The sequence below is a fragment of the Choloepus didactylus genome, chromosome 7, assembly GCF_015220235.1.
Source record: "Choloepus didactylus isolate mChoDid1 chromosome 7, mChoDid1.pri, whole genome shotgun sequence".
Lineage (NCBI taxonomy): Eukaryota > Metazoa > Chordata > Mammalia > Pilosa > Megalonychidae > Choloepus > Choloepus didactylus.
The window spans coordinates 54,490,698-54,517,293 of record NC_051313.1 but is presented as its reverse complement, the minus strand read 5'-3'; the positions used below and the strand labels follow the sequence as shown (position 1 = coordinate 54,517,293).

General features: G+C 36.2%; 1 protein-coding gene across 4 annotated transcripts in view; it reads right to left on the bottom strand.

Annotated features, from left to right (window-relative positions):
• MMS22L (MMS22 like, DNA repair protein) overlaps window positions 1–26,596 on the bottom strand; it is a 175,300-nt gene that overhangs the window by 97,965 nt on the left and 50,739 nt on the right. For all 4 annotated transcript variants that reach the window (XM_037842496.1, XM_037842497.1, XM_037842499.1 and 1 more), the window contains 3 exons: window positions 15,808–15,870; window positions 2,452–2,571; window positions 35–261 (listed from right to left, as the gene is read on the bottom strand). In XM_037842496.1, the coding sequence (XP_037698424.1) occupies window positions 35–261; window positions 2,452–2,571; window positions 15,808–15,870 (410 nt within the window). The remainder of the gene's footprint in view (window positions 1–34; window positions 262–2,451; window positions 2,572–15,807; window positions 15,871–26,596) is intronic.

The following is a 26,596-nucleotide window of genomic DNA, read 5'->3' as shown; positions in this document are numbered from 1 at the left end:
GAACATCCATGGCAAAGAAAGATAGGGCACACACCTTCCTTTGACTTGCTTCCAAAGATGAGAGCCATTGTTCTTCATTGCTTTCTTAACAACTTTTGCCAAAATGCAAAGGAAAATGGTGTAACTACTGCTGGATTTATATAGGTCATGGTCTTGTTTATCGCAACAGCAAGTCTTCACCATTTCAAGCATAGACAAGGATGACTTAATGATATTTGTAAGGCCTTTCAAAGGAAGCCAAGAAATACTGAAAGAACTATTCTAAGATGAAAAGAAGACAGGAAACAAATATTAAATCTCTTAGCAAGTAAAAATGGAAAGATGCAGACCTTAGTTCAATAAAAATTTCACCCTTCTTAATCATAAATATTATACAACCATTATCATATACCCTCTAGAATAAAAATTCCAATATAGCACAAAATATCATGGGATGTTAAAATTCCTGGATTGTTCCCAAAATATCTTTTTAACACTGTGTTCAAATTACAGTACAACGAAGGTCCATATGTTGCATTCAGTTGATACGTCTCCTAAAGCTTTTTATTTTGTTTCCTCACTTTTCTGCTTACTATTTATTTACTGGAAAAATCAGGTCATTTGTTTTGCAGAATTTTCCATTTTGGATTTAGCTGCTGTATCCCCCTAGTGTCATATAACATATTCTTTTATCCCCTATCTTTTCTGTAAATTGGTGGCTATATCTAGAAGCTTGACTAGATTCAAGTCAGGGTTTTTTTTTTGGCAAGAGTCTTTTATTGTAGTACTGGGTACTTCCTATTGCATCTAGGCAAGAGGGACATATGATAGTTATTCTTTACCGATAAGACTGATCAGGTTGTCGGCATGATCCATCCATTTCAGTGATCCCCAGCAGCCTTTTACTTAATGGTTTTAGCAGTCATTGATGACTGTTGCTCAGATGTCTTATTTCATCAGACACCCAAAATGGTGATTTTCTATTTCTATCATTCCTTCTGAATTTATTAGCCCATCAACTTTTTGGTTACTCTAAAATAGAATTTGTATCTTTATTTACAGTTCAGAATGAGGTTGTTTTTGTTTTTGTTTTTTTTTAAGAATAACTTTTTTTTTAAGTCTCATTAACTCATGAATCTAAACATCTTTGATATCGTTTTAATCCATTGCATTCATTATTCTTTTGTATGCTCAAACTGCTCCAGCTTTGGGCAATGGGAGTCCATTCAAGTTGGCTCCTGTGTCCTTTTGACATGACTCTAGTCTACTTTGATACATTCCCTGCTTTCTGATATGACAAGATGCTCTAAACTTAAGTTGTATACATTTTGCTCCAAAACTGTACTCAATCATTTCTCCAATCAGCCCGAACTTTGCTTCAGAGAAAGGTATTTTTCTCATTTTTAATAAGCTCACAATATGTCTAAAATCCAAACTTGTTATTTACTTATAAATCTTCCATTTCCATTTTCTATCTTGGTTGAAGAGTTCACTATTTATTTACTCAGGCACCCAAACATCCCAAACCACTTCTTCTTTCCATACACAACAGGTAACTAAATTTCTTAATTCTACATCTTAAATTTTATCTTCTAAATTTATCCTCTCTTTTCTACCCACACCCCTTATTTGTTTATACTGCTGCAATAGACTACTTAATCATCTATACCTAATTCATCATCTTACACCACTTTCTGAAAAATTTTTTGTAAACACATATCTAATATATCACATTCTTGTTTTCCAATGTCTCTTGAATAAACCATAACTCAACTGCACATTATCCACACCTCTTCATAGTCTAGCCCTAACCTACCTTCTCTACTCTCCATATCTCCTGTCTCTCCATAGTCACCACAGGCCTATCTTTTTATGTCTCCATACATTTGTCTATACTGTTATTTCTGCCTGGATGCACCTTTTTTTCTGGACTTGGAAAATTCCACTTATCCCCTAAGGACAGGTTCAAAAATTAAGACCTTGGAAAGGCTTCCTTGAGTCTATACACTGGGTTAGAAGCTCCCTCTTTTGGCTTTCCAGGGTATTTTAACTTTTTTATAATAACACAGGACCTGCCCACTAGCCTGAAAGCTATTCAAGGGCCTAGAATGTGTCTTATCCAAGACAGTAGTACCTGTTCAGTGTATCACAAGTAATCAATAATTATTATTATCATACAGAAGACATTTATAAATGAGAATTTTTAAAAATATCTTTCTGCTGCAATTTTGCTGCTTGGTCTATGCTCACTCTCAGAGAAAAGGGACACCAAATTCTCTCCCCCTCTCATGCAAAACCTCTATAAACAATATCTGTGAAATAATTCTTGAGCTATTCCAATCTACTTTGAACAAAAATTAACTTCTTTAAAAAAACCCAGAACTATTAATAATTAAACCACGAAAGTGTTCTTCAAATAACATGTAAAAATTCTCTAAATGCCTGGAACAAATCCATATTCTATTCACTTACCAGGTTTTTACTATAATATTCCCAGAGAATGGTAACAATTGCAATATTTGGCTCCCAGTATTCACAAAGTTTCAAACAACAGTGAAGATACATCCGTAATTGTTCTTCTAGAATACCATCCTATAAAATAAACTGAAGTTGTGAGGGAGTAAATGAGCTCTGGCAACATAAATATTATCACTTGATATGACACTGAATAACCAGCTGAATATGAATAGGTATCACTATATCATACCTATTTTCATCTTCAAACTAGAAGGTCTAAATTAGCTTAAAGTACACTTGTACAAATTCATTTTAGAGACCATTAACATATTCAAACAATGAAAATTACATAACTTATCTTGACTTTTAATTATTTAAAAATTACAATAGGTTTCATCATTGAATTCAGTAGGAAATTCAGAAACTGCAAATGAAATACAAACCAGAATAAAAGAAGTAGCAAAAATGATCTAATAATTAAGATGTACTCAAAACCAGAGGGCGTGGTCATACTTAAGTATTTGGTCAAATTCTTTACAAGATTATAAGATTTGTTCTTTTAAAAACTAGAGAATTAGTAAATGAACAATGGGGGGAGAGGGGATGAGATGTTTTGGATGTTCTTTTTATTTTATTTTTTGGAGTAATGAAAATATTCAAAGTTTGACTGTGGTGATGAAAGCACAACTATATAACAACACTGTGAACAACTGATTGTACACTTTGAATGACTAGGTTATGTGATTATATCTCAATAAAATTTCATTAAAAATACTAGAGAATTGGCAGAGTACATACATTTTAAACATTCTGGGGGTGGGTAGTGGGAGACAAAGGAAGCATAAAAAAAGTAGAAACTTTAACTTAATCTAAACTTCTATGATTAAATAACCATGCACATGTTTGAAAAAGGCACACCTCTGAATTCCAATCATTTAACAATTATTCATTTAGAGCTCACTATGTACCAGGCACTATTCTACGGTACTAGGCTTAGAGAGCAATGAATAAGTCAGATGTGGTACCTGTACTAGTAGAGCTTATACTTTTTTGGAAGAAGAGAAAAGGAGACATTGAACACAAACAAGATAAATTCAAATAATTATAACTGCTATGAAAAAACAAAACAGGGTAATATGGCAGATTAACTGGTGTAAAGATCTAATAATGGGCACCATTATTACATCAGGTGCTATCAATGGAAAGACCTTTTTAAGGGTGGCATTTGAGCTAAATGATTGAATAAAAAAGAGCTAACCATTTAAAGACCTGGCAGTAAAGTTTTCAAGGCAGAGAAAACAATTGTAAAGTTCCTGAATTAGCATTAAACATGGAATTATTACAGGATTAAGTTAGAGATAGGCAGAGATCATATTTCATCTGAGGCCAGAAGACTGGAACTTATTTTAAATATTATGGGAAGCCACTAGAAGATTGCAAGCACAGGAGTGATGTGATCTGATTGTTTCAAAATTACTGTTCTGGATCATGCTTGGAGAATGAATGGGTAAGATGGAAAGAGAGAAATTAAGGAGAACTCCCAGGTTTTGGCTTAAGAAAATGAGTATATGGTACCATTCCCTAAGATGTCAAAGACTAGGAAAGGAACAGATGGAAGAGTGTACAGGACAACCAAGTGGAGATATTTAAGCAATAATGTAATATATGGTCTAGAGCTCAGGAAAAACTTAGAGTTATTAACATAAATTTGGGTGTTACCTTCATATTAAGTTTCTAGAGCCACCAGGCCCGACAAGTTGACTCAAGGAAAGAATACAGATGGAAAGGAGAAAAGATCCAGAAGTGAGAGCCCCATGATATTTCAAGATTTAAAGATCAAAAAGAAAAATGGAGTTTATGAGCAAAACCAAGTGGCCAGTAAAGTAGGAAGGAAACCAGACATCATGGAACCAAGAGAAGTATTTCAGAAAGGGAGTGGTCAACTGGGTTGGAAGCTCCTAAGAGATTGAGATGAGGAGAAAGAAACACTGGATTTGACAGCATGAAAGTCATGGATGGCCTTGACAAGAGCAGTTTCAAGAGGATGACAGAGACCGCCTAACTATGGAAGGAGGGCTGAGACAAGGTGAGGAAGCAGAAATATCAAAGTGAAGCTATATAAAAGTCCACAGATGAGAAGAGATGAGATCCAGTGAAGAGGAATTAACCTTTGAAAGAAGCACTGGCACTTCTAGTGTAACACAAAGCAGGCTAAGAGGTCAAGTACAAAGCATACATGTTGGGAGATTTGAAGGTGCAAAGTTAAGAGAAGTTCTTAGATTATGTCTGCTTTCTCATTGATTTATAAAAGGCAAGATATTTAGTCGAATGGAAGGGGCAGAGCACATGTTGAATTGTGGGTTAAAGAGAAGTTCTGAAATAAGTAATTTTGGAGAGTAGAAGAGCAAACATTCTAGAGCTCTCACTGTCATTTAAGATTTCTCATCAAGAATTTTAAGTCAGGCCAATCAGTAAGAGGGACTGTATGGTTTTCTCCAGCAAAATTTAGCTGGAAGAAGTCGGTTTTGCCAGGTTTAAACAGGTAAGGGCTATGGAATTAAAGATTTTGGTGACAGTGATTTAATAATGGGTTGTGCAATCTAAACTCTTTAAGGAGGAAATTGAAGATAGGGAAGAGGGTAGAAAAGTGAAAAGGTAAAATGGTGATGGTCAGAATGAAAATGAAATGAAAACATGTAGAGCATACCACGGGAGGAGGTAGATGAGGATGGTAAAAGAGAATCTGATTGGAGGTGAGGATATTGAGAAACTGAGGGGACAGGGAGATCATATACAAATAATACTGGGGTCATTAACAAGAGTAGTATGTAGATAAAGAAGAAAACAGTGATTTGGGGCTAAAGCCTTCAATAAATGAGAGTGATCCAGAGAAGGGGAAATGATAGCAGTGAGCAGATTTTTTTAACAAGGCTTAAATTCTTAATTATTCATCCTTTAAAATATAATGCAGAACCTAAGATGGCAGCTAGGTGAGACAGGGCAAAAAAACACCTCCATGAAAAATACTAGATAAAAGCCAGAAAGTGACCCAGAACACCAGTTCCAGCGATGCACCAGCCGGACAAGGTCTGCTAAATCCACAGGGACCATGCATTTGGTGAAACGAGGAGTCTGCATTCTGAAACAAGTGAGTGAGCCAGATGAAAGTCCGGCGGCCGTGCTGCAGTGTGGGGAAACCATGGGTTGGCATTTGGAGATGGACTAGTTCTTTAAAAAAAAAAAAAAAAAAAACAAAACCGGGAGCGGCTGCAGTTACGACAGTGAGAACCACACAGTGAAGAACAGCAGGAGCAGGCTGTGCCAACCTCTTGGTGTCTGGAGTGGAGACAGCTTGCTGCTGATTGCCTCAGGGCCAGGGGGGCAGAGGGGAGCCAAGAGGAGAAAGAAACCGCGCCCCTTGCAGCCATCTCCCTGGCGGGCTGGGAATGCTCCTGCCTGGGCCGGAGCTATAGCCCGGAGCCGGGCCAAGGGTACCAGTGTGACAGGGATTTCCGCAGCACGGTGCACCGCACACACACCACAATATCGGCCGTGGACAGTGGCCTTTAGTGCACCCACAGCTAATTGTCCCAGAGCTGGGAAGACAGAGCTGTGAGAAAAGGGGGAAATTAACATGCCCCATTCAACCAACTTTAAAGCAGGCTGGGAATGCCCCTGCACAGCCCGGAGGCCCAGGGCTTCCCTGAAGGGACGGCGTGCACTTGTGACGTACCACAGCCTTCCCTCAGCAGAGGTCCTGGAAGAGCACGGCTGAGAAGGAGGGCCCACTCGGAAATCCCAGGGACCCTACGCCAATACCAAGGACTTGTGGGTCAGCGGCAGAAACAATCTGTGGCAAGACTGAAATGAAAGCTTAGACTCTTGCAACAGCCTTAAATCTCCGGGAACACCTGGGAGGTTTGACCATTAAGGCTGCCCTGCCTCCCTAACTGCTCAGACACACGCCCCACATTCACGGCGGACAGCACCAACAACACACCCAAACTTAGAGCACAAACTGAATCCCACAAGAATCAAATCCTCAGACACCAAAAAGAAAAAGTTGGGGAAAACTGACTTAAAGGGAATAGGTGACTCGCGGACGCCATCTGCTGGGTAGTAAAGAAAGTGTATGCCACCAAACTGTAGATCTGACGAATTAGAGATCGGTATTTTTTATATCTGGAAAGATCCCTATCAAGTAAAGCAAATGCCAAGAGGCCAAAAACAACAGAAAATCTTAAAGCATATGATAAAACCAGATGATATGGGGAACCCAAACCCAAACACCCAAATCAAAAGATAAGAAGAGACACAGTACTTGGCACAATTAATCAAAGAACCACAGACTAACAATGAGAGCATGGCACAGGATATAAAGGACATCAAGAAGACCCTAGAAGAGCATAAAGAAGACATTGCAAGAGTAAATAAAAAAATAGAAGATCTTATGGAAATAAAAGAAACTGTTGGCCAAATTAAAAAGACTCTGGATACTCATAATACAAGATTAGAGGAAGTTGAACAACTCCGCCTCCTCGAGGACAACAGAACAGAAAATGAAAGAACAAAAGAAAGAATGGGGAAAAAATTGAAAAAAATTGTAATGGATCTCAGGGATATGATAGATAAAATAAAACGTCCAAATTTAAGACTCATTGGTATCCCAGAAGGGGAAGAGAAGGGTAAGGGTCTAGAAAGAGTATTCAAAGAAATTATTGGGGAATACTTCCCAAACCTTTTACACAATATAAATACACAAAGCATAAATGCCCAGCGAACTCTAAATAGAATAAATCCAAATAAACCCACTCTAAGACATATTCTGATCAGACTGTCAAATACTGAAGAGAAAGACCAAGTCCTGAAAGCAGCAAGAGAAAAGCAATTCACCACATACAAAGGAAACAATGTAAGACTAAGTAGTGACTGCTCAGCAGCCACCATGGAGGCAAGAAGGCAGTGGCATGATATATTTAAAATTCTGAGAGAGAAAAATTTCCAACCAAGAATACTTTATCCAGCAAAACTCTCCTTCAAATTTGAGGGAGAGCTTCAATTTTTCACAGACAAACAAATGCTGAGAGATTTTGCTAATAAAAGACCTTCCCTACTTCAGGTACTAAAGGGAGCCCTACCGACAGAGAAACAAAGAAAGGAGAGAGATACAGAGAAATTTAACGACATATATAGAACATTACATCCCAAATCACCAGGACACACATTCTTCTCTAGTGATCATGGATCTTTCTCCAGAATAGACCATAGGCTGGGACATAAAACAAGCCTCAATAAATTTTAAAAAAATTGAATTTATTCAAAGCACATTCTCTGACCACAAGTGGAATACAAATAGAAGTCAATAACCATCAGAGACAGAAAATTCACAAAAACTGGAGGGTAAAAATGAGGGGGAGATGAAAACATTCCCGGATAATCAAAAGCTGAGGGACTTCATCATCGGTAGATCAGTCCTATGAGAAATGCTAAAGGGAACTGAGCAGGCTGAAAGGAAGAGACACTACACAATTGACTGAAATCACATGAAGAAATAAAGATTTCCAGTAAAGATCACCTGGTAAATATAAATACCAATATTACTGTATTTTTGATTTGTAACTCCACTATTTACTTCCTACAGGATCTAAAATACATAAACTGTAATGATAAATCAGTGGTTTTGGACTCAATGTTAAATATGTAATTTTTTACAAGAACTACATAAAGGTGGGGGAATGGAGGAGTAGAGGAACATAGTTTACATGTCCTATTGAAGTTAAGTTGGTATCAAAGAAAAACAAGATTGTTATAGATTTAAGAGGTTAAATTTAAGCCCCACGGTAAACACAAAGTATCAGAGAATATAACCACAGAGATGAAAAGTAGAGTATGGGTTATGAGAAGTGGGGCAAGGGGCAATGCGGAGTTAAGAAATGAGTGTCGGGTTTCTGTTTGGGGTGAAGGGAAATTTCTAGTAATGCATGGTGGGAAGGTGATAGCATTACAACATTATAAATGTGATTAATCCCATTGATGGAATGATAGGGAGGAGTTGGAATGAAAGATTTAGGCTGTATATGTTTCCACAATTGGAAAAAAAAAAAAAAGAAAAAGTCTAAATAGATAATGACAATTAAATTCCAAGGATGATCCTGGATGGGATCTGAGGATGGAGGAGAGGAGGCTCAAAGGGACACAGTTGGGACATAAGGAAAAAAAAAAAAAAAAAAAGGAAATATAGAATGTAAGCTTTGTATCAATGTTGAATTTCTTGAACTTCTTAGCTGCACTTAACGGGACTGCATAAAAGAATGTTCTTATTCATGGAAATTATAGATTTGAATTACATTGTTCAAGGACGTGTGCAGCTTGCTGTCTTATGTTCAAAAAACAGAGCAATAGATGATGGATGATAGGGAGGGAGGGAGGGAGGGAAAGAAATGGTGCTGTGACAGGATGTTAAAGTTAGTGGATCAGGGTATTGGGGGAGGGGGGTTGGGGTATGCTGGAGTTCTGTGTATGGGTTTTGTATTGTTTTTGCAACTGTTCCTGTAAGTTTGAATTTATTTCAAAATAAAATTAAAAAAAAATAGATTGGGGTGATAAATGCACAACTATATGATGGTACTGTGCACAGCTGATTGTATACCATGGATGATTGTATGGTATGTGAATATATCTCAATAAAACTGAATTAAAAAAAATATATATATATAACGCAGGTCTCTAGCCCTCTAAAAAAGTCCTAATTCTTACACTAGACAACGGATTTTCTTTATGCTCCCAAAGCACACTATGTACACCTGTGTCATAGCGCTTACCATGTTAATTTAATCTATTTATTTTATCTGGCTTCAATAGTGTCTGAGCTCTCTGAGGGCTGGGAAAATGTCCTACTCACTTTAGTGTCCCCAGGGCCTAGCACAATTCCTGTTCATCAAAGAGGCTCAATAAATGCTTGAGGAACAAAACTGAGATCTGGGTTCTGGTGCCTCTTTCACCAAGTAGCTGTATGGCTTATGACAAGACATTTAGTCATTTAGCTTCTCTAATAGAAAAATTCATTTAGCCAAAGAAGACAAGGTTCTGTCCATCTCTAACATCCTTTGATTCTATTATAAAAATAATAAACTAGGCCTAGGCTCACATTGATTCCTATGGCATAACATGAATTAAAATACACTACTTTTATCATGTAGCAAGGTAAAAAAAAAAAAAAAAAATAGGTTTTATTACCAAAACTCATTAAAGGTTTGGTTCCTTTTCGTAATTTCCACATCTCTATTGATATTCTCTTTGTGTTTATCATTTCCCTGACTTCCTTTATTTCCTCAACCATGTCTTCCGTTAGCTCTTTGAACACATTTAGTACCTTTTCTTTTTAAGTCTTTGTATGCTATATCCCAGGTCTGTACTTGTTGATGCTTTCTAAGGCTTTAATCTTCTCTTTGCCTGGGTCATCACTTCCTGTTTCTTTGTATGTTTTGTAACCTTTTGTTGAAACCTGGCCATTTTAATATTTTAATGTGTTGTTGCTGAAATTTAGACCTGTGATATCTGTTCCTTAAGCATATATCCAGCTAGTGTTATGACCAAGTTTTCCTTGAATGCCAGAAGTTAATTAAAAAAAAAAAAGGGAAAAAGAATATTCCTTTACCAGTCTTTGCAGATTGACCTGTGCACGTGCTCTCCTTTAAGGTTTATCCATACAAGGCATTATATGAGAACAGCTCCAAGCCAAAGAGTGGGGCCTCCCCAATTCTTTCTGCTCCTTGTCTGGGCATGAACATGTGGTCCTAGTAATTTCCCCATTTACATGGTTACAAATGTCCCTTATTCCCAAGGAAACAGTTTCCTCTTGGTTCTGGGCACTGCACTGTATATCCCACAGTCATAAATCTCTTGCCCTAGATAGCATTCTGTAGGAGAGGTAAGTGAGCAGCCTTCTACAAGGCAAGTTGTGGGATGGTGAGTCCCTTAGGCCACCACAAGACAGACTGGGCCAGACATACATGCTCCCAGCATGTGCATGAGGGTTACTCTGTTCCCTCTGGAACTGGGACCAGGGATCCACACTGGGAGCATAGGCCAAAACCAAACTGGTAAGGAGTGCAGGAGGGGACACTTTTTATTCACAAAATGGTATTTTAGGCTTTATTTGCACAGAAGGTTTTATCTTTTGTAACACCATTAAGAAAATGCTTTCATTCCATTTCACTTTAAATAATTAAATTGTCCACCTCATAGTATATAATATCTTTCCATTAGATCCTTATTTTGTTGTCAATATTTTTATTTAAAGCCTAATCTCTTTTTTTGTTAATCAGAGAAGTTTTAAGATTACAGAAAAATCATGCAGACAATCCAGCGTGTCCATACACTACTCTATATCCTCAGTTTTCCCTATTATTAACACTTTGCAGTGCTGTGCTACCTTTGTTATAACTGATGAAATAAGTTCACAATTTACATTAGGGGGTCACTGTGTTGTACAGTCCTATGGGTTTTGTTTTTTTTTTTTTTAATTTTTATTCTAGTAGCATATATACCACTTAAATTTAAGGAACCCATTAAATTAAATATCACCTAAATTCTTAATTTGGCAAGCTCCCTGTCACTGTAGTCCACTATTTTCTAGAGCCCTGAGAAAGATGCTTCTGCCAGTTCAGCTCAAGAGACCTTGCACCATGGGCTGCTCAGCAAAGTGGTACCAGTGGAGCAGCTGGAGGAAGACACCATGAAGATAGCTAGGAAGATCGCCTCCTTGAGCCGCCTGGTGGTGTCTTTGGGCAAAGCCACTTTCTACAAGCAGCTGCCCCAGGACCTTAGAACGGCCTGCTGCTGGTTATTCAAAGCTTCTGTAGGGGAAGGAGTCCTGAATGGGATGGGGCTCTTATTATCTTAAAAGAAAGGGGAAAAAAATTCCCCTTATTTTCCCTCTAATGGCTACCGATCAAAATGAAAATAAATGGCCTGAAAATACCATTCTCCACAAATTCTAGCAGAACAGACAATTAGTCAGTTGAGTATGACTTGGAAAGTTTGGAAAGTAGATTTTTTTTAGCCTATAGTCAATTACAGATAGTATGTTACATATGCTTCATATTCACTTTCAGTACTTTCAACTATTGCTTTGTTTTGAGCCATTTTCCTTTAGTTTCTCCTTAAAAATTCCATGCATGTGTCAGTTAAATTGAGGAGAGAAAGGTTTGCCCATCTTCAAGCCCAGATAGTCAGGGAGAGGAGAATACACAATATTTAGGGGTAGGAGAGGCAACTGTCTTAGCTCAGATTTGCAATAAAAACACAGAGCTGAAAGAGGGTGGGGATAAATACCTAGGAACATTTGAGTATTTTAATTTCTTCCTACCTTAACATTTTCCCATCACACTCTTATGGGAGAGGAAAAAAGAAACACTAAACAAAATTGATGTGCTTTCCACAAGAATGACCAGTACAGATGTAGAAACCAAAATGTATTACTAGCTAAGGACATAGCAGCAAGGAAGTGTCAAAAGAAATAAGGAAGAAAAACAGAGCTTTATTAAGAATTCTACAAGGTCAAATGCTTTGAGGTAGCACATAGTGAAGTCAAACATACACGGAGATTCAAATCCTAACTCTGTATTTCCTACCTAGCTGTGGGAACTTGGACAAGCTCCTTAACCCCTCCTAGGCATCAGTCTCTTGATCTATAAAATGGAAGCAATATCTTCACTTCATAAGAATTAAGTGAAAGAATGTATATTAAATGCTAACTACAGTGCCTGGCACAGGGATAGCTATCATTTTGTTGTCTGTAGGAAAGAAATGTACTTTTTGGTGCCAAATGCTGATTCTTAACGATCAAATAATAAAGGCAAAAGGGTCACAATATCCTATCTTAAACTGACACATTTCAATTTTGTGAGTAATAAGGTCAAACCATACCTAAATCTAGAGGTTTGACTAAGGTCATCTAAGTCTATACCCTCTGATTAAAGATTTTTAATAAGCCAGAAGGGCCTATGGGCATCTTTTCCACACAGCCTAAAACCAACCTGGCTCAATTCCAGGGACTGTGCCATTGAGCTGCTGCGTTTACACAAGCCCCAATGGGCTTTTTTAAAAGAATGTCTTCTTATCCTTATTTTGAAAGATTCAATTTAGGCATATTAAATTTGGACATATTCCACATGTCAAATTCTTTTACTGAACTAAAAATGAAAACATTTACTCTTTTAGCTTAGTTATTATATCGAAATGACTATTTAACAACTGGGTTCATTTCTTTACGCATAACTAACCTACAAATCAGAAATCATCAGAAGAATAAATTTTACTCGCAAGCTAAATGTTAACTGTTTCTAAAAATCTTCTTGATTGGGTTTATTTTTAGGATTGGATAAAGAGTTGAACTTCAATATTTTGGTCAAGATCCTTCTACCCAAGAATCATTATTCAATTAGTAATTGGAAGATTTTGTCCCACATTATTTTGATCTAATCATATCCTGAGTTGTCCCTAGCCTTCAACTCTCCGACTTAAAGGTCTTTGACAAACTAAAATATTTTTTTAAAATATTAGACTTGATTAGGATCTCTTTTTACACCCTTCCATGATTTAGATAAAACTAGAATATTGTTTCTGTGATCTCAGAAAATAACAAGGCTTTTAAAAAGAAAGAAGCATAAAACTAAAAAAAAATCTCCCTTTTCATATGAAAACAATACTGCTGTTTTAAAGGTAAAGCAAAATTTTACTAGCATTTACAAATATTAAATAGGATTACCTCTGAAAAATGTTTTTAAACAAACACTTAACTATTCAATTGTACCTAAGAAAGTAAAATTAAACAATGTATGCTCTCTTTACTAAACAAAAGCTCAGCTTCTATTTCTAGAAGATCATCTCTGGCTAAAAAGACTTGAAACATCATTTGCTTAATTAAAATTACACTGGAATAACTATCAGTTTTATGTGAACACTGCTATGCATTTTATATTTGGAGTGTATATTTTTGTATTTTAGAAAAATATTCCAAAGGAATTCTTTCACTATTAAGAGATCAAGGCAAAGCATATGAACATGGTGAGCTTTTAATTTACCTCAATAAGGGGAAAACAGATACAATCATACTGATAGCTCTATCTAAGCATGCTATTTTCTCACCTACTGTACCCACAAAATTGGCTTCAAGTACTCTAGCAAGTAATCCTATACTATTTATAGGATATAATTTGATACAATCAAGGCACGATAAAGCCGACAAAATACCAAACAGAATGGACTATTTCTTTCTAAATATTACAATGACCTCTTCTCCCACATCGAATATAATATTTCAACCTTATACTAACCCAAATTCATAGGGAAAGTTTGTTAGATTTTCAAAAAAAAAAAAAAAACCCACTACGTCTACTTTCTAGAGTGACTAACTCATCTGCCCAGGACTTCCCTGGTTTTAGCACCTAACATCCTGTCCTGCACCTAGCAAAACGGGATCGGTGGTCATCCAACCTACTTCAAGGATTACATATTTATCTTAAAAATGCTTTTAACTGTTGATTGTATTGTAGAAGTATGCAGTGTCAGAATAAGTTTTAGCACATAATAAGTAAGACATTCCACATAATAAGTAAGACATTCCAACGAAGAAAAGTCTTTTTTCATACCAAATGGGTTATCTTACTTTAAAATCAAAATTACAGGGAGTCATAATCCAAAGGGAAAAAGTATAAATTTTCAAGCAACTAAAAGAGGGTTTTAAATTTCTTGGTCAAAAAACAAACTTTTCTGTGGAACAGAGATAATGACAAATATTCTCACCTGTCTGTCCCTCACCATTACTGAGTTTATATATAATTATTCATCTGAAACTTGAGAGCCTCCTAAGAAATACTCTGTCACTTAAAACCTAGCAGAACAAAATCATAAATTTATACACTGTTAGAAATGAAGTTTAAAAATAACTTAATACATCAGAAACAGGTACAGATCATCAAATGTCCACAGACACACTATTTGCTGCCAGCTGATCCAGAAGGGAATTTAAAGGACACAAGCAGTTACTCCTTAATTTAAAAATCAAAGCTCCCATTACTGGTTCAGATGTAGTAACTGTCAGTAGAAAAGGAATACTATCCATCTACTGAAAATCCTTACTTGGTTTAAAGAGGTTTTTGAGCTACGTGAAGGCGTAAAGACTGGATTAACAGCTGAAGTAAACGACAATGATCACTTTTTCGTGATTCTCCACATTTTTGAAGTAAAAAATACCCAAGAAACTTTTTCAGTAGATAAATAAATATGTTCTCAAAAAGAATATAAGGGTAATTAAAATGAAATAGTAAGAAATAAAAACTTTTACTGTGGCTGGGAGAAAACATTCTAAAAAGGTAATAGGTATTTCGTTTGCAATACAACTTATATATGCAGAGTTCTCTGGCACTCAATCTAGGCTAGAAGTTGTAGCTCATAATTAGAAGATTTAGATTATTAACTAAATGTATTTATATATTTCACCTAAAAAATTAAGTGTTATTTCAGATGAAAGTGAAAAGAAAATTCCAAGCTATTAAATCAATTTTCAAAGATGTGGCTGCAATCTTACACTGCCATATTTCTTCTTTATTCCTCTTCAAGTTTTTAAAATAATCTTTATTTCATAACAGAAAAGTAATTTATTTCCCAAATTAAAAAATATTCTTTACTATAATTTACTGTCAACTCTTATGTGAATAATAATTTACATTACAAAACTTTAGGAAATATTTACAAAGAGCATGTTTACAGATGTGATGAACAGCATATTTAAAACTACTTTAAAAAGAGGTCAAGTCTGACCTCTGGGCCATAAAGCACTCTATTAACAGCTCTGCAGAAAGAAAAATGATAAGGTATGAAATTAATGCTCAGAAACTTGAACCCTATCAGTTGAGAGTATGATTCCAGCCTATAAGACAAATTGCTCAGCAAGGCAAATCACCTTCCTGCCATGAGGATATAGCTGAATTCTCAATACCACTGACTATCTCACTCATCATGTCTTCTATTAGACTTGATATCATACAGTCAATATATGGTTGGTAATTCTAAAGCATCTACTACTTATTTTAAATACATTTTGTCAAAGTCACCAACTAGGATAGTTATCTTTGTCCTTTAACTGACAATTCAGTGTTAAAAAGAAAAATCTTTAAAGAATAGCCACTAATAGGAACTACTGTGCATCAACTCTTCATTGATAAAGCATTATGATTCTACCTTAGATTTTTAATAAGGAAACTAAATTTGATACTTAAATCGTTTTAACAGTCTGGTTCTTAGAAATAAAATATGTTACATAAAAATTTAGCAAAGCCTACAAACTGTCTCACTTCAAATGCATACCTGAGTACTGACAGATTTCTTCAGCAGTTCTTCTACAAAATTCCAGTTTGATTCCATTTGTCTCTAGAAAGGGAGAAAATACTTTTTCATCAATATTATTAATCTTTATTATGCATATATTTTAAATTATGATATAGCAAATTAAATAGGAAGTACAGACATTTTATCATCAGATATTACTGCAATTTCTTGAATACCTAGTATTATTACTTTGGCAAAGAATTAGTTGACACACTTGGTGGGAAAAAAGTTCACAACTATTTCAATCCAATATAAGCCTTATCAGGGGTTGTATTATTAAACAATGGTGTTTCTATAAAATTATAAACCTTTTTAAAAATACCTACTTTCTGATGTCAGACATAATCTAACAAGTAAAAAAAAAAAAAAAAAAAAAAAAACACTTTTTAGGCTCTGAGTGTTCTTCCTGTTCTTCCCTATTCTGCTCTTTCCTCACTGAAGATTTTTCCTTAATTTTATGCATAATAGTCCCAACACATCCTACTTGGGTAAACAAAGTAACTAAACATTTTAAAGAACTAAAAATTTTAAAGAAAAATTACAGTGTTACTTTATTTGGCCAGAGGTCACTTATCTGGCAATCTCAACTATCTGAAAAACTCTCCCCAATAAGGAAGAAAGTCAAAATGGACTTTCACAAAGTCCAAATATTTCACAAAGCCTAGGCACTAAAAACAAATCCACTTTTCCCATAGGAATGCCCAGAGGATCTTCGGATCTTCTCACAGGATACTCAGTACACTAACTGAAGCAGAGAGAACAATGAAGAGGAAGTAACAACCAGTCTGACACACACACACACACACACACACACACACACACACACACACACACACACAGTGCAGAAGGTAACTATAAGACCTAAAAAAGCAAAGCCAGGGTACAAAGGCAAAAAGCTTCACCACATCTTACAATCCTTATTATAATGAATACGATATTCATAAAGATGAACCCAAATGATCAATAAAGGGTTAAAGCATGCTCAATGTTCTTGATTTGAAAGGACAGCCAAGGTTCATGTAAGTTTCTAACTACACTAAGTCAGTAAGTAAATATTTCCTTAATAAAGGCGCTTAGTGACTGTGGTAGCCAGCCTCTAAAATGACTCTCAAAAATTCCTGCCTCCTGACATTCATGCTCTTCTATAATCCCCTCTCCCACACTGTACCGGGGTTGGTCTGTGACCAACAAAACGAGGCAGGACTGATGGCTTTCACTCCAAGATTAGGTTATAAGACACTGAAGCTTTCTAAGCTTCTCTATAAGACCCTTTCTCTTTCTCTCCCATCACTAGATCTGGGAGAAGCCGTATTGAGAGCAGCCCTGGAAAGGCCCACCTGACGAATAACTGAAGGCTCCTGTCAATAGGAGAGAGCGAGTATCACAATAAAATAAGGCACATGAATTTTTTTAGTTTCCCAACGCATCATACATGTTATGTTTATACTAAACTATACTCTAGTAAATGTGCAATATTATGTCTAAGAAGACAATGTACATACCTTAATTTAAAAATACTTTATTGCTAAAAAATGCTAACCATCATCTGAGCCTTCAAGGAGTCATAATCTTTTGGCTAGTGGAGGGTCTTGCCTCAATGTTGATGGCTGTTGACGGATCAAGATGGTGTCTGCTGAAGGTGGGGTGGCTGTGGCAATTTCTTAAAATAAAAAAATGAAGTTTGCCACATGGATTGACTCCTCCTTTCACAAAAGATTTCTCTGTAGCATGAGATGCTATTTGATAGCATTTTACCCACAGAACTTCTTCCAAAATGGGAGTTATTCTCAAACCCTGCCACTGTTTTATCAACTAAGTTTATGTAATATTCTAAATCCTTTGCTGTCATTTCAACAATGTTCACAGAACCTTCACCAGGAATATATTCCATCTCAAGAAACCACTTTCTTTGCTCATCCATAAGAAGTACTTCCTCATTCTTCAAGTTTTATCAAGAGATCACCACTGAAAATTCAAATCACATCTTAGGCTCCACTTCTAATTCTAGTTCTCTTGCTTATTTTTCCACTATATCTGCAGTTACTTCATCCAATGAAGTCTTGAATCCCTCAAAGTCATACATGAGGGTTGAAACTAACTTATTCCAAACTCCTGTGAATATTGATATTTTGATCTCCTCCTATGAATAACAAATGTTCTTTATGGCACCTAGATTGGTAAATCCTTTCCAGAAGGTTTTCAATTGATTTTGCCCAGATCAATCAGAAAAATCACTATCTACAGCAGCTACAGGCTTACAAAAAGTATTTTTAAACCGTAAGTCTTGAAGGTCAAAATTATCCCTTGATCCCTGGGCTGCAAAATGGATGTTCTGTTAGCAGGCATGAAAACAACATTAATCTCATTGAACTCCATCAGAATTCTTGGGTGACCAGACGGATTGCCAATGAGCAGTCATGTTTTGAATCTTTTTTTCTGACCAGGTCTCAAGAATGGGCTTAAAATAAATATTCAGTAAACCTTGTTGTAAACAGATGTGCTGTCATCCATCTGTTGTTTCTTTTACAGAGCACAGGCAGAGTAAATTTAGCATAATTCTTAAGGGCCCTAGGATTTTCAGAACCATTGGCTTCAACTTAGTCACCAGCTGCATTAGACCCTAATAAGAGAGTCAACCTGTCCTTTGAGGCTTTGAAACCAGGCATTGACTTCTCTTCTCTCGCTATTAAAGTCCTAGATGGCAACTTCTTCCAAAAGAAGGCTGTTTCATCTATACTGAAAATCTGTTGTTTAGTGTTGCCACCTTCATCAATTATCTTAGCTAGATCTTTTGGATAATTTGCTACAGCTTCTACATCAATACCTGTTGCTTCACCTTGCACGTTGAAGTTATGGAGATGGCTTCTTTCCTTAAACTTCATGAACCAACTTCTGCTAGCTTCAAACTTTTCTTCTGCACCTTCCTCACCTCTCTCAGCCTTAATAGAATTGATAAGAGTTAGAGCCTTGCCCTGGATTAGGCTTTGGCTTAAGGGAACATTGTGCTGGTTTGATCTTCTTTCCAGACCAGTAAAAGGCTGTTTTGTTTTCTCAAGTCATTCACGTGTTCACTGGAAAAGCACTTTTAATTTCCTTCAATAACTTTTCCTTGGCATTCACAATTTGGCTAATTGTATGGTACAAGAGGCCCAGCTTTTGGCCTACCTTGGCTTTCAACACATCTTCCTCACTAAGCTTAATCATTTCTAGCTTTTGATTTAAAGTGAGAGACATGTGACTCTTCCTTTCACTTGCACATTTAAAGGCCAATGTCAGGTTATTAACTGGCCTAATTTCAATACTGTTGCAGAACAGCTGATCAGTGGAGTAGTCAGAACACACACAACATTAACTGATTAAGTCAGCTGTCATATAGGAGCATAGTTCATGGTACCCCAAAATAATTACAATTTAGTAACATCAAAAATCATAGATCATCAGAACAGATATAATAATGAAAAAGTTTAAAATATTGCAAGAATTATCAAAATGTGACACAGAGACACGAGGTGAGCACATGCTGTTGGAAAAAGCACCAACAGACCTGCTCGACAAAGGGTTGCCACAAACCTTCAATTTGTAAAAAAAACACAGTATCTGCGAAGTATAATAAAGTGAAGCACAATAAAAAGAGGTATGCCTGTAATTGATTCAAATAGTTCCTGCCTGTTTAATAGTTGCTCTCATGAAGGGACTGCTTCGTGGCGCTTCCTATTGCACCATCTTCCCACAATTCCTTCCAATTCATTTTTCATATTGTTCTTTATTAACAAAAGGTCATCACTAGTGTCAAGTAAGAAGGAACATGACAGGATCGACATAATTCAAGTTTTAGCTTTACTATTTGATAGGGATGAGTATATTTTAAATGTTCTGTCCTATTAAAACATATAAATCATGGGAATCACAGCAAAGTAGTATAATTCTAAACCAAAAAATTTCAAGTATATAGGGGAGTATTGCGGCTATAATCTAAACTAAAAATAAACCTTAATTCAAAGCATGGAATGGCATTTACATCATGTCCAAATCAAATCTGAGTAAGAGAATATATATCAAAGGAATACAGGTTTTTCTTCCATAGGAACATTTAACTTCATCAGCAGCTATAACAATTTTTTTCTACATACCAAATTACACCTAATTCCAACTGATAAAAAGGAGGTAGGAAGTCAACAAGTTCAACCTATGCTTTATACTTGTTATTCCTTCATGAAAACTAAGGCACTCAGATGAGTTGTAGTATAGGAGGTGTCTCCACCAGGAATAAAAAACAGATCTTTCAATCTTCACTTCCAGCAGACCAGATAGCTTAGTGCAAACCTCATTTTAAGGTTACATTTCATATCTTTTTCTGGTCGCCATTGCAGACATTTCAAGACAAGCGTCACCTAGACTGACTTGATTGCACTATGTCATGGGTAGGGAAAGCAGCGTTAAAACCAATCCCTGCAATGCCCAAAACGTGACTTCCCGCTTTAAAATCTATTTGGTTTTAAAATAGATGACTGAGATTATGAGAGGATAACACACTCTCATCTAGGTTAGGAGAAAAGCATTAAACAGAAATGTATGAAAATCTAAAGCCTCTAATATGAGAAGTGAAACACCAAAATTTCCTGATAGGCCCATACTAAGAAACTGGCTAGTTTTGTGATTTAAACCCACATATGAAAAAGTACAAGCTACAGAAACCTTTAAAAAAATAATAATTAACCACATCTGAAACCTATTGAAAATGTAAAGATTTCACATGAACCTTTGGAGCAAAGCAGTTTACACTTAAAAACTGAAAAGTCTCCATGTTTATCACAAGATTAGAGACAATTCCTTGGTGAAGAACATATGAATAACCATTATTATTACATATCATCATCTCAGTCCACATTACTCTGTAATGGAATAAAGCATATTTACTGCATAGCCATTATTTTCTACTGTAGTTGGCTATGCTAATATATCGTAAGGGGAAAAATACATTAGGCAATTTTCAAAATTCTGATCTAAATATATCCCAGATCTAAATTAACATCCCATATAATCTCTCTGGAAAAATAAAACAATGTGCCTTTATGTTCACAGATTAGAGTGACCATACAATTTTATCAAACAAACTGAGACACTCATGAGACTGAAAGGGTAAACTAACTAGATGAAATGAGGGAAAAACTAGATATTGTTTTTATAAACTGGGATTGTCTCTAGCAAACTGGGATGCATGGTCACCCTACCAAAGACCTATCCATAAGAGGCAATCTTTAGGAGTACCCAAACACCAAGTTTAAGTGATAAAGAAGGCTGGCATTTAACCACTGTGTATCTCAGTTACTTTAAATGTAAAATGGATATAGTATCATTTTCATCCACTTCATAAGACTTCACTGAGATAAAAATTGAACAGTCACTGTGAGATGCTAAATATTTTGCAAATGCAATGTGCTAAAGGTACAACTAATAAAAAATATTAACTAGAGAACTTGAGTTTTTCTTTAAATATCACTAAGAAGTCCAGAAATATTTGGAAATTTTGAGGACTTCTGAATAAAGGCATAGTTTATTTTACATATACATACACATATAATATTAAACATCGTTCTTATTTTTATCATGCGAGAGTTTCTTTTTTCAATTATTATGACTCTCCTTTTAAAACCTTCTATATAATAAAAAAATTAAGATTTTAAAAAATATATGTATCCTGGCTAAAGAAATCATACTTAAACTACAGACAAATATTAAAAGACACAAGATATGCTATTTTAAACACAGACTATTCATTTACTAACTTGATTCAGAGCTAATAAAAGCAGTAACCTCCTCTGGGGTACTCTATATGAAACAGAAGAGTGATTTCAGCAATGCAATTGTGGGTGGTTATACCAATGCAATTCAACATTACAACAGTAAGAGTAATGATATATATTAATGTGGCTAGATTACCTACCACACTGGGAGAATCTGGGGGTCAATATCAACCACTACTGAAATATACCATTCATTCAAATAAGTGTTAATGCAGTTCCAACAAGCATCAATAATCTAAAAGCATGTTCACTGAAGTGAGGGACATTATAATCTATTTCATGTACATTTTCTTATTGGCATCTATTATTATATCATACAATAGGAACTCAGGAGTGTTTAACTAATTACCAAATTTACATACATTGATTAAAATTAGAAATAGACACTCACAGGAACAAAGGTTGTAAGGAAAAAGAAATGAAAATGCTTATGTTAAGATCTTAATATTATAGGTAAACTTTTAACGTTCCTCTATTCTAATAATTAAAAGATGTGAAACATTACCATATAAGCCCTACAAAAATACTGAATAAAAGGACTGCTATACTAATGGCAATTGCTAACACTTATGGAGTGTTTACTGTGCATTAACAGGGTAAGCAATGGTGCACAGAAATAAAGGAGACACAATCCTTCTCTGAGAAGAGATCATTCTATTGATCTCTCTCAATATATTGGTATTAAATGCACTGATACTGAGCTGTGAGTGAATTTCTCAGAGCACTTTCTGAGTTATTATTTTACTTTATCTTGCAATCTCCTGAAGGATCTTTTACTATTAAGGGGATAACTTAAGAGGACCTCTTGAAGCCCTATCCAGTTCTATGATGTATATATGCCAATACTAAACTGATTCCTTCAGATTCCATGGATGACTTCTCAGAAATGATTCTGTCCAATCTTCCAAAGAAAGGAAAACCTGTCAAGTTCATTAAGAAACAAGTTTCACAAAGTAATGGTTGCCATACTGGGGAGAGGGTGAGAATAGAACCCAAGGTACTTCTTAACAATATGGATTCCCACACTCCATGCCAGATCTAGTAAATCAGGATATCCATAATCAAGACTTAGAAATCTGGATTTTAAAAAGTTTGCAGGGGAGGAGGAGCTAAGATGGCGGCATAGAGAGAACTGGAAGCCAGTTAGTTCCCCTGGAACAATTCATAGACGACAGAAAAATTAGTAAATAACCTGGAATAACTGTGGGGAGACAAACGTGACTGTTCACTCATCGTACACCAACCTGAATTGGGAGGAATGCCCAAGATCACAGCATAAAATCTATAAGTAAAAACTGCAGACCCACGCCAAGAGCCCCTCCCTCATGGAAGCCTCACAGTGCTAGAGAGCAGCACTCGCTGAACAAGCAAATATACCTCAGCCCAGCTCCAACTGGGATTTTAATATTAACTGCTCAATACAGACTGCGAATCTCCAACAAGCAGAGGCTTTTGGTGACGACTGACATTGGCAGAGTCAGGGGACATATCTGTCTCAGGACGGGGAGCCCAGAGGATCAGGTGCTATCTCTGGCCAATGGGTGAATCTGGGGGCTCTCTGTCCCTTTCTCTCCCTGCCAACCTGGGCGGCTCAATGGAGAAAGCCTCAGCCATTTTCAGCTCACAGTGCTTTGCAGCAGAGAAAGCCTCAGCCATTTTAAAATTGCAACACTCTGACCCAGACAAGGGTGAAGATAGCAGAGTCAGAGAAACAGAGAATCTATTTATATGCAAATGACCTCTCTGTAGGGAGCATAGCTTCCCAAGAGTAAAGAGGAGGGGCCCAGCTCTACTACCTGCCTTACATTCAGAACCAGAACCAGAGCCTGGGGAAGGAGAGCCATGGGCCACACCCACTTACACCAGCCCATGACAGGCTGACTGGAGCCACCTGCTGGGCAGAAAAGCACAGGGTGTGTCAATCCTCTAAGAAAAACCATTAAGGAAACCAGATACTGAATATTTCATCCTTCTGGGACCTGAGCCCGTTCTGGTCTGGGAGAACCTGATTGGGATGGCCAAGGAGGTCAGATGGCTAGACAACAGAAAACTACAACCTACACTAAGAAAAACGAAGTTATGGCCCAAAGGAACAAACTTACAATTCAACTGAGATACAGGAATTTAAACAACTAATGCTAAATCAATTCAAAAAGTTTAGGAAAGGTATGGCAAAAGAGATACAGGCTATAAAGAAAACACTGGACATACATAAGGCAGAAATTGAAAGTTCAAAAAAAACAACGGATATAATCTGTGGAAATGAAAGGCACAACACAAGAGATGAAAGACACAATGGAAACATACAACAGCAGATCTCAAGAGGCAGAAGAAAACACTCAGGAACTGGATAACAAGACACCTGAAAGCCTACACACAAAAGAACAGATGGAGAAAAGAATAGAAATATGAGCAACATCTCTGAGAAATTAAGGAATGCAAGAATATACATATCATTGGTGTCCCAGAAGTAGAAGAGAAGGTAAAAGGGACAGAAGCAATAATAGAGGAAATAATTAATGAAAATTTCCCGTCTCTAATGAAAGACATAAAATTACAGAGCCAAGAAGTGCAGTGTACCCCAAACAGAATAGATCTGAATAGGCCTACGCCAAGACACTTAATAATCAATTATCAAATGCCAAAGACAAAGAGAGAATCCTGAAAGCAGCAAGAGAAAAGAAATCCATCACATACAAAGGAAGCTTAATAAGACTATGTGCAGATCTCTCAGCAGAAACCATGGAGGCAAGAAGGAAGTGGTGTGATATATTTAAGATACTGAAAGAAAAAAACCGCCAACCAAGAATCCTATATCCAGCAAAACTGTCCTTCAACTATGAGGGAGAGTTCAAAATATTTTCCAACAGACAATGAGAGACTTTGTGAACAAGACACCCACCCTACAGGAAATACTAAAGGGAGCACTACAGAATGACAGGAGAAGACAGGAGTGAGAGGTTTGGAACACAAGTTTGGGAGATGGTAGCACAGCAATGTAAGTATACTGAACAAAAATAACTATGAATATGGTTGAAAGAGGAAAGTTAGGAGCATGTGGGACACCAGAAGAAAAGAGGAAAGATAAAGACTGGGACTGTGTATCTTGCTGAAACCTAGAATGTTCAACAATTGTGATAAAATGTACGAAATATGTTCTTTCACGAGGGAGAACAAATGAATGTCAACTTTGCAAGGTGTTAAAGATAGGGAGGCATTAGGGTAAAGATACAATCAATGTAAACCAGAGACTATAATTAACAGAATCATTGTATTATGCTTCCTTTATTGTAACAAAGGCGATACATCAAGGTAAATGCAGATGGAGGGGATAAGGGAGAGGGGTGTGGGACACTTGGCACTGGTGGTGTTGTCTGACTCTTTATTCTATGCTGATTTAAGGTTATCTTTCCTTTTGCTGCTTCCTAGCTATCATGTTTTTTTTCTTGGTTTTTTTTTTTCCTCTTTCTTTTGCCTCTCTCCCTTCTTTGACTCTTCCTCCTGCTTTGCGGAAGAAATGTAGATGCCCTTATATACATAGTGGTGGGGGTGGTGAACATATAAATATGTGACTATACAGGGAATCATCGATTGTTTACTTAGGATAGAATATATGGCATGTGAACAAAACCATCTTAAAAAAAACTGGTTGGTAATGAAACCCTGAGGGCGATATACTGAGTGAAATAAGTCAGACACATAAGGATAAATATTGTAGGGTCTCACTGATAGGAACTAATTATAATATCTAAGGTCATAGACATAAAATATAAATTATCAAGATATAGCATGAGGCTAAAGAATGGGGAATGGTTGCTTAGTATGAGCAGCATGTTCAACTAGGGTGAATTTAAACATTTGGAAATGAACAGAGGTGACAGTCGCACCTTGTGATAATAACTGACAGTGCTGAATGGTGCGTGAATGTGGTGGAAAGGGGAAGCTCTGAGTCATGCATGTCACCAGAAGGAAAGTTGGAGGTCAAAATATGGGAATGTATAAAACTGAATCCTATGGTGGGCAATGTCTGTGATTAACTGTACAAACATTAGAAATCTCTTCCATGAACCGGAACAAATGTATGACAATATAACTAGAAATTAATAATAGAGGGGCATATAGGGAAAATATATATACCTATTGCAAGCTATATACTACAGTTAGTAGTATTACAACATTCTTTCATAAACAGTAACAAATGTACTATTCCAATATTACAAGTCAACAATGGGGGAGGGTGGTTAGGGATATGGGAGGATTTGAGTTTCCTTTCTTCTTCTTTTTTTTTTTTCCCTGCTTCTTTGTCTTGATTTCTTCTTGTCTGGAGTAATAAAAAGGTTCTAAATATTGAACAAATATTAATTGTGGTGATGGATGCATAGCTGTATGAGGGTACCGGGGACAACTGATTACACACTTTGGATCTTTGGATAATTGTATGGTATGTGAACAATCTCAATAAAAATTTAAAAAAAAAAAAAAAAAAAAGAAGAAGTTTGCAGATTGGTCTGATAAATATGGATTTTAAAGTTGCCAGGTTTGGGAACACTCCCATAAAAAAAAAAAAAAAAAGGCCAATTTTAAAAATATAGACACACTGGCTTCAAGATTCTAGATTTCAGAATGTGGAAGAAATTACATACCAACAGGGCTTCAAAAAAATACTTTTATCAGTTGGTTTTATTCATAAGGCATTTTAAGTAACACTGTAAAAAAAAAGTTCCTAATTAGAAATTCATATATTAGTTAAAATCTGTCTTCCTATTAGCAGGAGACTTCTTGATTGTTTATTAGATTAAAATATCTTTGAGAAAAACATCTCTAAACCAGCGTTATTCTGAAGAAATAATTTTATGAAATTATTCATAAAAAACTGATCATTCATTTTTGGAGGCATATGCTTTCCCTGTGGCAATCTTACAGATTTTAGAACTAGAAAGAATCTTTGAAGCAATCAGCCAATC